At 39.6% G+C, this 11,040-nt stretch overlaps 3 protein-coding genes across 4 annotated transcripts; 1 reads left to right on the top strand and 2 right to left on the bottom strand.

The window, feature by feature from the left end:
* Positions 1-494: 494 nt before the first annotated feature.
* On the bottom strand, positions 495-3,935 carry LOC108559801 (sphingomyelin phosphodiesterase 4). 2 transcript variants are annotated; one of them, XM_017917159.1, is made up of 10 exons: positions 3,789-3,935; positions 3,429-3,728; positions 3,267-3,369; positions 2,958-3,174; positions 2,708-2,897; positions 2,376-2,644; positions 2,120-2,312; positions 1,731-2,063; positions 1,207-1,677; positions 495-1,117 (listed from the first exon to the last, which is right to left on the bottom strand). In XM_017917159.1, exons 1-10 carry the CDS (start codon positions 3,822-3,824, stop codon positions 764-766), a joined length of 2,466 nt encoding a protein of 821 aa, XP_017772648.1. In that variant the 5' UTR covers positions 3,825-3,935; the 3' UTR covers positions 495-763. The 2 variants fall into 2 exon arrangements, with proteins under 2 accessions (XP_017772648.1, XP_017772649.1); XM_017917160.1 differs by having other exon boundaries at positions 2,708-2,894.
* Positions 3,936-4,225: 290 nt separating this feature from the next.
* Positions 4,226-6,377, top strand: LOC108559802 (nuclear cap-binding protein subunit 3-like). The gene is made up of 2 exons (XM_017917161.1): positions 4,226-4,459; positions 4,534-6,377. The coding sequence occupies exons 1-2, from the start codon at positions 4,265-4,267 to the stop codon at positions 6,208-6,210; spliced, it is 1,872 nt and encodes a 623-aa protein (XP_017772650.1). The 5' UTR covers positions 4,226-4,264; the 3' UTR covers positions 6,211-6,377.
* Positions 6,378-8,126: 1,749 nt separating this feature from the next.
* Positions 8,127-9,367, bottom strand: LOC108559798. The gene is made up of 4 exons (XM_017917154.1): positions 8,504-9,367; positions 8,392-8,454; positions 8,246-8,335; positions 8,127-8,192 (listed from the first exon to the last, which is right to left on the bottom strand). The coding sequence occupies exons 1-4, from the start codon at positions 9,365-9,367 to the stop codon at positions 8,127-8,129; spliced, it is 1,083 nt and encodes a 360-aa protein (XP_017772643.1).
* Positions 9,368-11,040: the final 1,673 nt, after the last annotated feature.

Here is an 11,040-nt window from a genome sequence, read left to right as displayed (position 1 = left end):
CCCTTCTACTCTACGTTTATTATTTTATATCTAAATGTTGTATTTAATATATATTTTATTATCAAAAAAAAAAAACTGCAAAATTCTTTCTTTTCACGATCCTCGCAAAAACGAATGCGAAAATCGCGATATCGCAATCAACAATGAAATGTAACTATGGTTACGAAAAAATAATCATTAACTGAGAAAATAACAAAGAAGTTGTTTAGTTTTCGAGTTACTAAGGAAAAAAACGAAAATCTAGCAAGTCGTGTTTTTAACAAAATCGAAATTTGATTGGCTATTGAATTATACAATTAACTTGCGTAATATAACAAAACATGAAGATTGTGTGTATGCAACCAAATATGCACTTGCGATTATGCACGTAACAAGTCTGTTAAAAATTGTTGAAAGTGTTGGGGATTTGTTATATAATAGAAACAACGAATCGATGTTTGTAATTACATTACATTACTGGAACTTTAGTTCCAAGATTTAAAAAACGAAACGAATACATTTTATTCTTGCAATTCGCGTGGAAGTATCAAAGTACAAAAGTTCTTGTTAAACCTTGTATAACGCCTACTATTAGTATTATTAGAAATTACTTTTTACAAAAAAAAATAAATCATTACATGAAAAAAAAAATAGATAATAATAATAACCGGACCAAAGCGCGTAACCATGCCAATTCGTATATGATACAAATATATATATATATAGTGTGTTACTTGGCAAGTAGCGCGTAGGTGGATCGATTTTGACAAGTTGGAGTGGATCGTCAGTCGTCCATGCTGTTATTAAGATCGACGCTCTGCACGACGGGCCGTCCGCTTTGGAAGATCGCGGAGAACGACGCGACCAGAACGTTCCAGACGACGTACAGGAAGAGGAAGGCGAAACTGCCGAAACCCAAGTACCGGAAGATCAGCGTAGCTATGATGAACAGAGTCCAGAAGTTGTAATTGGCGAAGCGACGCAGGCTGACGCGCGCCGGCAACAGATGTCGGACGCGGCGCGACCTGCCGTCCCGTTTCTCGTACTTGTAGACGTACATCGGCGGCTGCAGGAAGTACCGCACGAATCTTCCGGCGAAATCCTGCCTTCCGTGGAACTGGTTGATCCGACGCTCCTCCTTTTAACGAAAAATCAGCCAATTAGAAGCCGTTCTCCAACAAGCTCCGCCTTTTATAAACAAGCACCACCTATTATTATTATTCTCACCATCTGATTGATGAAGCACGAAGCCTGATAGAACATCCTCACCAAGAATCCGATCTCGCGCGACTGAATAGGCATCAGATCGGGATCTCCGTCGAACTTCAAACATTTCATCCTCTCCCTGATGCTCTGCTGCTTCAGAGCTCGCTCCACCGTGTTCGTGGAGTTCAGATCCGAAGAGATGTCCGCAGCAGAATCGTCGCTGCACTGCGCGAAGCACGGAGATTCCGACGGACGAAAACATTGTTGCGGAACGATGAACTCGCTTATGCCGAAGATGCTGATGAGACCTTCGAACGCGGCGGCGAGAAAGACGGGCGCCTTCTTACGATCCAGAAGGGAAATCTTGTCGATGTCCGTCGGCTGCGTGAAGAACGAGAAGAATCCACGTCGCTGCTCGCTCTGCTTCTGCTTCTCGAACAGCTCCGACGATTTCATCTCGGACACTTTGATTATCTGCAGCAACTCGTACACCTGCAAGAAAGCAAAACTTTACACATGTTAAACTTCGATAATAATTGGTTTACCTCAGGCGCTGCTTGGACTGTGAACAATGGTTTGTAACAAAAGTTGGGTCCTTCCAGTTCGTAGAGTTTCTGCCTGACGACGGACATGTACTTGCTCGCCAAAGGATCCGAACCCATCGACATGAAGTTACTGCACGGTTTCTTCGGCGATTCGATGTGCGTCGAGTCGTATATGTGTCCGGAGGTGTTCGTGGACCATCGGGTCGTCGGAGACAGGGGCGGCATCAGACCCAGCGGATTGTTGTGGAGGACGTGCGTCGGCGAGTAGTTTTTGTTTTCCACGACGCTCTCGAGTCGTCTGAGAATTGGCACAAGATTCGGTTGAGAAAACACCTAAAAAATCAATTTAATTATGATTAAATCAATACTAAAAAGTATCGATTGCGAACCTTTGTTAATCTGAAGAGCATTTGCGCGTTCTTCGGGCTCGAAAGATCGACGCGCGCGAACCTCGGTAGCAGCTGCTGGAAGATGACCACGTAAACGAGAAGGTTTTCCGCGATGAACTGCATGTAAGACTCGTCCGCGTATTTCACGTCTTTCCTGTGCGCACTCTGATTCGTATTCGCAGCAACTTCAATACTGAAAACGAAAAAACATTAAAAACGCTTCAGTACTTTTGGAGAAATTGTAAAAAAAACTTACTAATGTTCGTATGCTTCGTGCGTGTACCTCCACGGCTGTATAAAGCTGAGCCACAGTTCCAGCACGAGCCTGAAAGACTCGTCCAGCGGCCAACGATAGAGCAGATTCCTCAGGAAGACGTAAATCCGTCCCTGGATCATCGGCAAAGTGATTTTCTTCAGTTCGCCCAGAGATGTCGCGTCGAAGTTCATCGTCGAAGCGAACGCGTGCATATGCTTTATCACAGCCCTAATAATCCTTATGTAATCGGCGCTAGGCAACTCCAAATGCTGATAACAAACAAGAGAGTGTTACGCTTCTCAAATCCACATATTAATCCACAAAGAACTTACATTCGACAGACTCATATTGAGATTATCGAAATGCAGACAAACTTGATCGTTCGTCAGCCAGAAGTCGACGAAAGCCATGAGGATGCTCTCGCTTCGCCAAATCTCGTTCCTCGGGTGCCTCTCCATCGTCGTCTTCACCTCAGGCGTTTGCACATCCGAGAACAAACTCATCTTGAAACGCATCGTTCTGCTGAAAAATTCGCACAAATAAAATCAACATTTCATACAAATTAAAAGTTATTATCATTACCTTTGGAAAGTTTGCGGCAATTGCATCGGATTCTTACCGCTGTAATAGCCGACTGACGGCGTGATCTGCTGATTCAAATCGATGGGGAAGAAATGCGAAAGATACTCAACGCTCAAGTTGTAATAAACGGAATCCCATTGGTCGTCGCACGTCGTCCTCTGCTGGCACGGATTGATCAAGTGGTACGCGAAATGGAACATGTAATAATCGAATGGATCTGAAAACAAAACAAAATAAACTGTCAAAATCAGAAACAATTGCAAATTCATTGTCAAATTAAATAAAACTTGATCATAACAAAAGACTTACTTAATAGAAGTGAGGTTATCTGTTTGGTCTGATTGTTGTATTGAAGGATCTCCTGGTAAAAGGGATGTATGTTTGAGCTGTCGAGCATCATCTTAACTTTTGTCTACAAAAAAATCAATTGACATTATTCGTGTAATTAGTTAAAGGAAAAATTAATCTTACGGGTAAATACATCAAGCTGAATTCGTACTTGATGTTGGGCTCTTGCAGCAGCAGATAGATCAACTTGAAAACCGGTCCCATGGGTTTGAGGAAGTTCAACAGGACTTTGAACTCGTTGGGGTTGTTCTGCGGCAGCTGCGTTCGCAGGCTCCAGCTGAACGTTCCCTGCGGTCCGAAGATGTTGTCGATCAGCATTGGGAAGAAGGTGGCCAACTCCTTTTTGGTGCCTCTCTCGAAGAGCACCGTCAGATCGGCGCATCTCTGGTCCACCTTCAGCGTTAACGCAGTGGACATACGATGCTTGCAAATGAAACGTAAAAGTTTTAGTGAAATTTCTTTTTAAACGTTAATGAGACTCACCAGGATCGTTTCCGATTCCGCCTGCGAGTTGTACATCGTGTGTTCAAGCAATTCTCGACGATATCCAGGATTCAAATTCGATCGGCTATAAAAACATAACCTAAGAAAACTGCACCGCGAACTGACAGCAGCAGCAGCAGCAACCGATCCAATTGAACAACTGAAGAAATGTTTGTATGTGCTGCCAACTTTAGAAACATACACAATAAGTCATTGAAACTTTGATTGAAATGAGTAATATTAAAGCAAACACTTAAGTTTTGAATAGTTTATGAATTGGAATTGTTGAAGCGTTGATATCAAAGGTGTAAATTGCAATTCATTGAAATTAAATGAAACTTTTGTTGTTTGTGCATTGGTCAAACTGATATAATTTTTTGTTTTGCTGGTCAATGTGTGTAAATATGTTTTTTTTTTTTGTTTGTTAGTTGGTCGCTTGATTGTAGCTGAGTTCAGTTTGTTTAATACTTGTTAAGATGGAGGAGGACGTCGGCGGTTCGCGTCCCAACATTCGCGTGGAGATCCACAACAATCTCGTGAATTCGATGGAAGTGGACGAAGAGAGGGCGAGCGAAGGTGAGGAGGGCGAGATCAGCGATTCCAACGAGCTGGAGGACGTCAACCAGGACATAACCTTCCTGACGAGACCCAACGCGAAGATGGTGATTCCCGTGAGTATAATAATAACAATATAGAGAGTATCACTATAGCAACGGATAATTGAATAACGGTAACGTTGTTGCAGGACTCTGGATTTTCAACTGGCATCGATATATTCGATAAGGCTGAGCAGGAGAAGAGGTCGGGGAGGGCGAAAAGGTTCGCTCTGGACCCAAAGGAGATCAACAATTTCACGGAGGAGCATCTGCAGGAGCTTCACAACAGTTTGGATATCAATGCGGGTAACGAGGGAGACGTCAAGTTTGAATCGTTGCATATACATGGGGTGGAGGATATGAGCACTGAGGATGTTCTGGAGTATTTCGGGAAGTACGCACCATCTACAATTGAGTGGATCACGGAAGATAACTGCAATGTGGTGTGGACGGATAAGGTGTCTGCTGCTAGAGCTCTGTTTTACTTGTCGAAGGCGATCCAAGGGATCATGGAGGAGAAGGATTCGAGTAAAGATGAGGACGAAGGGCGTAGCGTGCTTCTGAAGAGTAAGAATCGCGAGGTGATGATTCAGGCGGAGAAGGAGAACGGGAGTGACGTGCATATAAGTCAGATTGCTGATCCGTTGCCTGCTGGCTTCTGGAGGTTGGGGGTGCCGCATCATAAGTCCAAGTGTATTTTGATGAGGTTCTCGGTGAAATCGGATGCGAAACCTGTGCGAGCTGAGAAGTTCGTTAATTATTATAATAAGAGTAAGAAGGTGGCGAGGGTGCCGAAGAAGGCGATGTTTAAAGGGATCTTCGATAGGAATCAGGAGAGTGGCGGTGGTGATGGTGAGGAGGATAACAAGAATCCGTGGGGGAGTTTGGCGAGGAATTGGTACGAGGATATAAAATACGCGGAGCAGGATTACAAGCCGCCCGTGCAGGAGGAGGTGAAGGTGAAGAGTGTTGCGCTGCAGAACAGGTTGGGTTATAAGAGGGCCGCGGTGCAGGAGGAGGATAAGGACGAGGAGGAGGTGCAGGAGAAGAAGTCGAAAGTGCCTAGGATGAGGATGTATGCGGATGAAGAGGAGGAGAGGATCAAGAGGCGGCAGCAGTTGAACGCGTTGAAGAAGGTGAACACGGAGCAGAAGACGGATCTGCGAAGTATACTGGGTATCACGAAGAAGAAACCACCGCCGCCGCAGCAGCAGCTTCCAGTCGAGGAGCAGATTGATCTTGGTACGAAGTTGAAGAATCGCAAGAGCCGGATACCTCAGCAGCATTCGGACGTTAGGGGACGGTTGGAAGAGCGCAGCTCGTTGAAATCTCGCCTCTACACCAGACCCAAATCACCGAAACGTCGAGGAAGAGCTTCAGATCACGTCTCCGAATACGAAGAGGATTACGACGATCAGAAGACCGGCAGTAAAGTCGCTGTTGTTATTAAGAAGCAGAAGGCTCCGGCTGTGGCTTCCACTGTTTGGTCGAGGATCAACGAGAAGGAGCGGCTGAAGACGGTGTCCGAGGGTAAGCTGCGCGTGCGTAGGGATTCCAGTAGTAGCGCGTCCAGCAGCTCTTCTTCGAGCACGTTCTACAGCGAGGACACGAACGAGGAGTCCGTGGACGAGCCGATGGCGACGCTGGAGGAGGAGAACGTTCCTGCATCTGTTGTCGCTGCAGGTGGCGGTGATGAGGGAGCGCCGAGGAAAGGGATCTTCGAGAGGCCCGGGTTCAAGAACAACGTGAGTCTGCAGTTCAAACCCGGAGATCACAAGAGTCCGCTGCGGATCGAAATAAATAACGATCATTTTAAGCGGAAATGAACGAGCGTCCACGAGCAATCAATTAATTTTATTTTACGACATTCAGACACACCCTTCTCTATATATATATATATATACAATTCTTGTATAATGTACAAATGTTTCATATATACAAATTAATCTATTTTGTGAAAGTATCGACAAATCGAATCAAACGGAAAAATAGATACGGAATTTCTTTATTATAATTGATTCTAATACTTTGAAACATCAAAATCCTTGCATACTCTTTTTTCTTTCATATCCTTACAACAATAACATTCTCTTCTCATCCTGAAACAACTTTCAGACTGAAACTATTTCAGTGCAGTTGTATGCAACCAACTGTACACTTATTCACACAAATTAACATTTAGATAGGCAACTTGATATACAACCGATAAGTACATACTTTTAACAGCTTATTACGTAATTATAGTCGACCACAAATAACAGATAGTTGGATAATTGAAAAGACTATAATTTCATGTTCGATTAGCACATTAAACTATTCAATTAACGTCCGTGGTTGTCGAGTAATTAAGTCTTATGCAAAGACGTGAAAATTAATTGTAATAATCGAGATATCTTGTTTACAACCATAGTTACGCAATTGACAACTGATTCTTATGTAATCATAGATGATTGGACATCTTCTTGAATTGAATCAGTATCACAAAATTGCAACATTTGGAAAGAGCAAGAAAAGAAATACATTTTCAATGATAAAATAACTTTCGACATAGTCTATAGTGTAATCTGAAATTGAGGATAGGAAAGCTTCGGCCGAAGACATTTTTTTTAAATTTCAAACTAAATGAAATGCAACTTTTGTCTGTTTTTTCGCCACGCACGACAAACTTATTTGCTCGAATTAGTTTAATAGCGTTTTTTGTTCTATTCTTCGATGCTAATCGAGAATTAATTTTGGATGAGAGTGAGTGCTTTTGACGATCGATGAAACTCATAGCTTATTAACACATCAATATTTTAGTTATTTTTTTTAAATATTTTTACCAATTTACAGAAACAGAGAGAAAGAGATTTTAGCTGTCGTTGTCCACTTTTCGGTAGCAACCATCTTGTTTTTCTTTTGTTACTGCTTCTTTTGTTCCGCCATTTAACATTTTGTTTTCATTATAGTTATTAGCAACAATTTTATTTTTTTTATCAGCTGTTGTTGTTGACGGCCATATTGTTGTTTACAATTGTTTACGTTACGGCCATCTTTTTATCCGCCATTAAACTTACAATTAGTACAAAATATATAGATTAAATAGTTGAAAACGAATTAATGATTATCACAAAATTGCTCACTATGCTTCCAAACATCTGAAAAAAGAGCAAGAAATGAAATACATTTTCAATGATAAAATAACTTTCGACATAGTCTATAGTGTAATTCGAATATGAGGATAGAAAAGCTTCGGCCGAAGACATTTTTTTTTATTTCAAACTAAATGAAATGCAACTTTTGTTTCTTTGTTCGTCACGAATTAGTTTAATAGCTTTTTTTTTCTATTCTTCGATGCTAATCTAGAATTAATTTTGGACGAGAGTGAGTGCTTTTGACGATCGATGATACTCGTAGCTTATTAACACATCAATATTTTAGTTGTTAGATATTTTTTTTTAAATATTTTTACCAATTTACAGAAACAGAGAGAAAAAGATTTTAGCTGTTGTTGTCCACTTTTCAGTAGCAACCATCTTGTTTTTCTTTTGTTACTGCTATTGTTGTTGACAGCCATCTTGTTTTCCGCCATTTAAGATTTTGTTTTCATTGTTGTTATTAGCAACCATCTTATTTTTGTTATCAGCTGTTGTTGTTGACGGCCATATTGTTGTTTACAATTGTTTACGTTACGGCCATATTTTTATCCGCCATTAAACTTACAATTAGTATAAAATATATAAATTAAACAGTTGAAAACGAATTAATGATTGGTCATCTTCTTGAATTGAATGAGTATCACCAAATTGCTCACTATGCTTCCAATCATCTGGGGAAAAGCAAGAAAAAATCAAAAAGTTACACAACTTTCGACAAACGTACACTTAACGCTAAACTCCATTTCATTGGAAACAATCCGCAAATCCAAAAGCAATTGTTCTCGAATTGCACCTGAAGATGAAACAATCCTCTCTGAAAAAAAAAACAAAATGTATTTATAAATTAAGAAACAACGTCCACTTACTCACTCTACGATAATTTAAATCGTAAGTCTTCATTGCAGCTTCGTACAAAACTCTGGTCTTCAAAACCTAAAATAAATTGCGTAAAACAAGATTTTTCTCGATGAAAAAAACTCACTTCTTGCGTAACAGAATCGAAGTAGTAAATAGCACCCAGAATCTCTTTAGAACTCCAAAGCAGAATGACCAAATGACTGAACCAATTATTGAAACCCAAAACGTAGAAATTATACAAACCAGACAAGAAAAGTAGATAGGACATGCAGAATTTGATTAGAAATTGTAAAGCGAAATCGCCAAGGATTTTCCTGAACTGAAGCAACTTCAAGTACACGAGTTTGAGTCTCTTCAAACGATCGAAAGCATCTTCGAATTGCTTACTGCTTAAGTTGATTAAACACTCGTTGATGAGTTCGTATCTTCGGCGCAGCTCTCTCAATATACTAAACAGAGTAGATTCCATCGAAATTCCCACCAAAATTCCAATTAAGTAAGCGATGAAATCCCACAAACCTGTACCAATAACCACGTGAACGATCAACACTACAAAAGTCATTGCGTAAGAAACAGCAAAGTATAAGTAAATCGATTTTATAGTAGTTTTGTAATCGACCGGTTTCATCAACAACCATTCAAGTTCTGTGTCGATTTTCACGAAATCATCGAAGAACGGTACAATCTTCTTGAAGTTCCACGTAATCAGTATGTAGACGGTGAAGACGTAGAAGAGATTTCCGTAATTCATCACGTTATAAATCAACAATTCCATCACGGTTTCAGCTTTGAAAATCTGTCCGTAAAAGCTGCCGCAAATCACCAATACGCACACTAAAGACGACTTGATTCTCATGTAGATCGTCAAAAGTTTGCTGCGTTTCAAACGTGTTTTCGTTGAGTCTCTAGTGTAATCCGATACGCCTATCACGTTCAGTGATACTAGTAGAGGAAAAATTGAGGATAGGAAAGTTTCAGCCGAAGACATTTTTTATTTCAGACTAAATGAAATAGTGTACTTTTTCAACGAACACACAAACAGGGCACGATAAATTTATTTACTCGAATTAGTTTAATAGCTTGTTTTTCTTTTTATTCTTCGATGCTAATCGAGAATTAATTTGGATGAGCGTGAGTGCTTGACGATCGATGAAACTCCTGGCTTATTAACACATCAATATTTTATATTAAAATTGAAAATTTTAGTTTATTTAGTTTACAAATTATAATTTCTTAAAAATTTTCTTTCTTTCAAATCAAGAAACAGACGTGGATTTAATGATTTTAGCTGTCGTTGTCCACTTTTCAGTAGCAACCATCTTGTTTTCCGCCATTCATGATTTTGTTTTCACTGTTGTTGTTTACTTTTAGTCAGCTGTTGTTGTTGACGGCCATATTGTTTTCCGCCATGTTGAAACTGTTGTTGTCTAATTTCAGCAGCGACCATCTTGTTTTCCGCCATGCAAGATTTTGTTTTTCACTATTGTTGTTTACTTTTAGTCAGCTGTTGTTGTTGACAGCCATATTATCCGCCATGTTAAAGCTGTTGTTGTCTACTTTCAGCAGCGACCATCTTGTTTTCCGCCATTCATGATTGTTGTTTACTTTTAGTCAGCTGTTGTTATTGACAGCCATATTGTTATCCGCCATGTTAAAGCTGTTGTTGTCTACTTTCAACAGCGACCATCTTGTTTCCCGTCATTCAGATTTTGTTTTTCACTATTCTTGTTTACTTTTAGTCAGCTGTTGTTGTTGACGGCCATATTGTTTTTCACCATGTTAAAGCTGTTGTTGTCTACTTTCAACAGCGACCATCTTGTTTTCCGCCATGCATGATTTTGTTTTTCACTGTTGTTGTTTACTTTTAGTTAGCTGTTGTTGTTGACGGCCATATTGTTTTCCGCCATGTTGAAACTGTTGTTGTCTAATTTCAGCAGCGACCATCTTGTTTTCCGCCATTCATGATTTTGTTTTCACTATTGTTGTTTACTTTTAGTCAGCTGTTGTTGTTGACAGCCATATTGTTATCCGCCATGTCAAAGCTGTTGTTGTTTACATTCAGCAGCGACCATCTTGTTTTTCTTTATCAGCTGTTCTCGTCGACGGCCATCTTTTTCACCGCCATTCATGATTTTGTTTGTTTTTTAAGAAAAGGGAAATAATTGCGTTTATTTCATTCATATTTTCTAATTTTATTTATTTTAAAATGCAATTTACATCTAAGACTAATGAAGGGAAAATACACACATTCACACACGCACGTAATAATTGTGACCCCAATCTGATGGTTTTTAACGAAATAAACGAACAAAAATAATGATGACGAATGGTTGAAAAACAAAAGATTGAAATAATGAAGACTCGATCACGTAACGTAACTAAGAAACAACATGGAAATGACGCACCATTATCAACAAGTATTTATCAACAACATTCATTTATTTATAATATATATATATAAGTATTATGTATATAATAACAAGAAAGAAATGAAAGTACTTTGTATTATTAATATTACTAATTTTTATATATTTTTTTTTTCACTTACTTAGGCCATACAGATATATTAATTATATAGTATATATAGATAATATGTAGAATACAATTGTTTTTTTCTTCTTTTGTTTATCATACGAATATATTTTGGGTAGACACGGGAAG

This window comes from Nicrophorus vespilloides, unplaced genomic scaffold, assembly GCF_001412225.1.
Source record: "Nicrophorus vespilloides isolate i.1.1-1 unplaced genomic scaffold, Nicve_v1.0, whole genome shotgun sequence".
NCBI classification, from domain to species: Eukaryota; Metazoa; Arthropoda; class Insecta; order Coleoptera; family Silphidae; genus Nicrophorus; species Nicrophorus vespilloides.
This window is presented reverse-complemented; position numbering and strand designations above follow the sequence as displayed.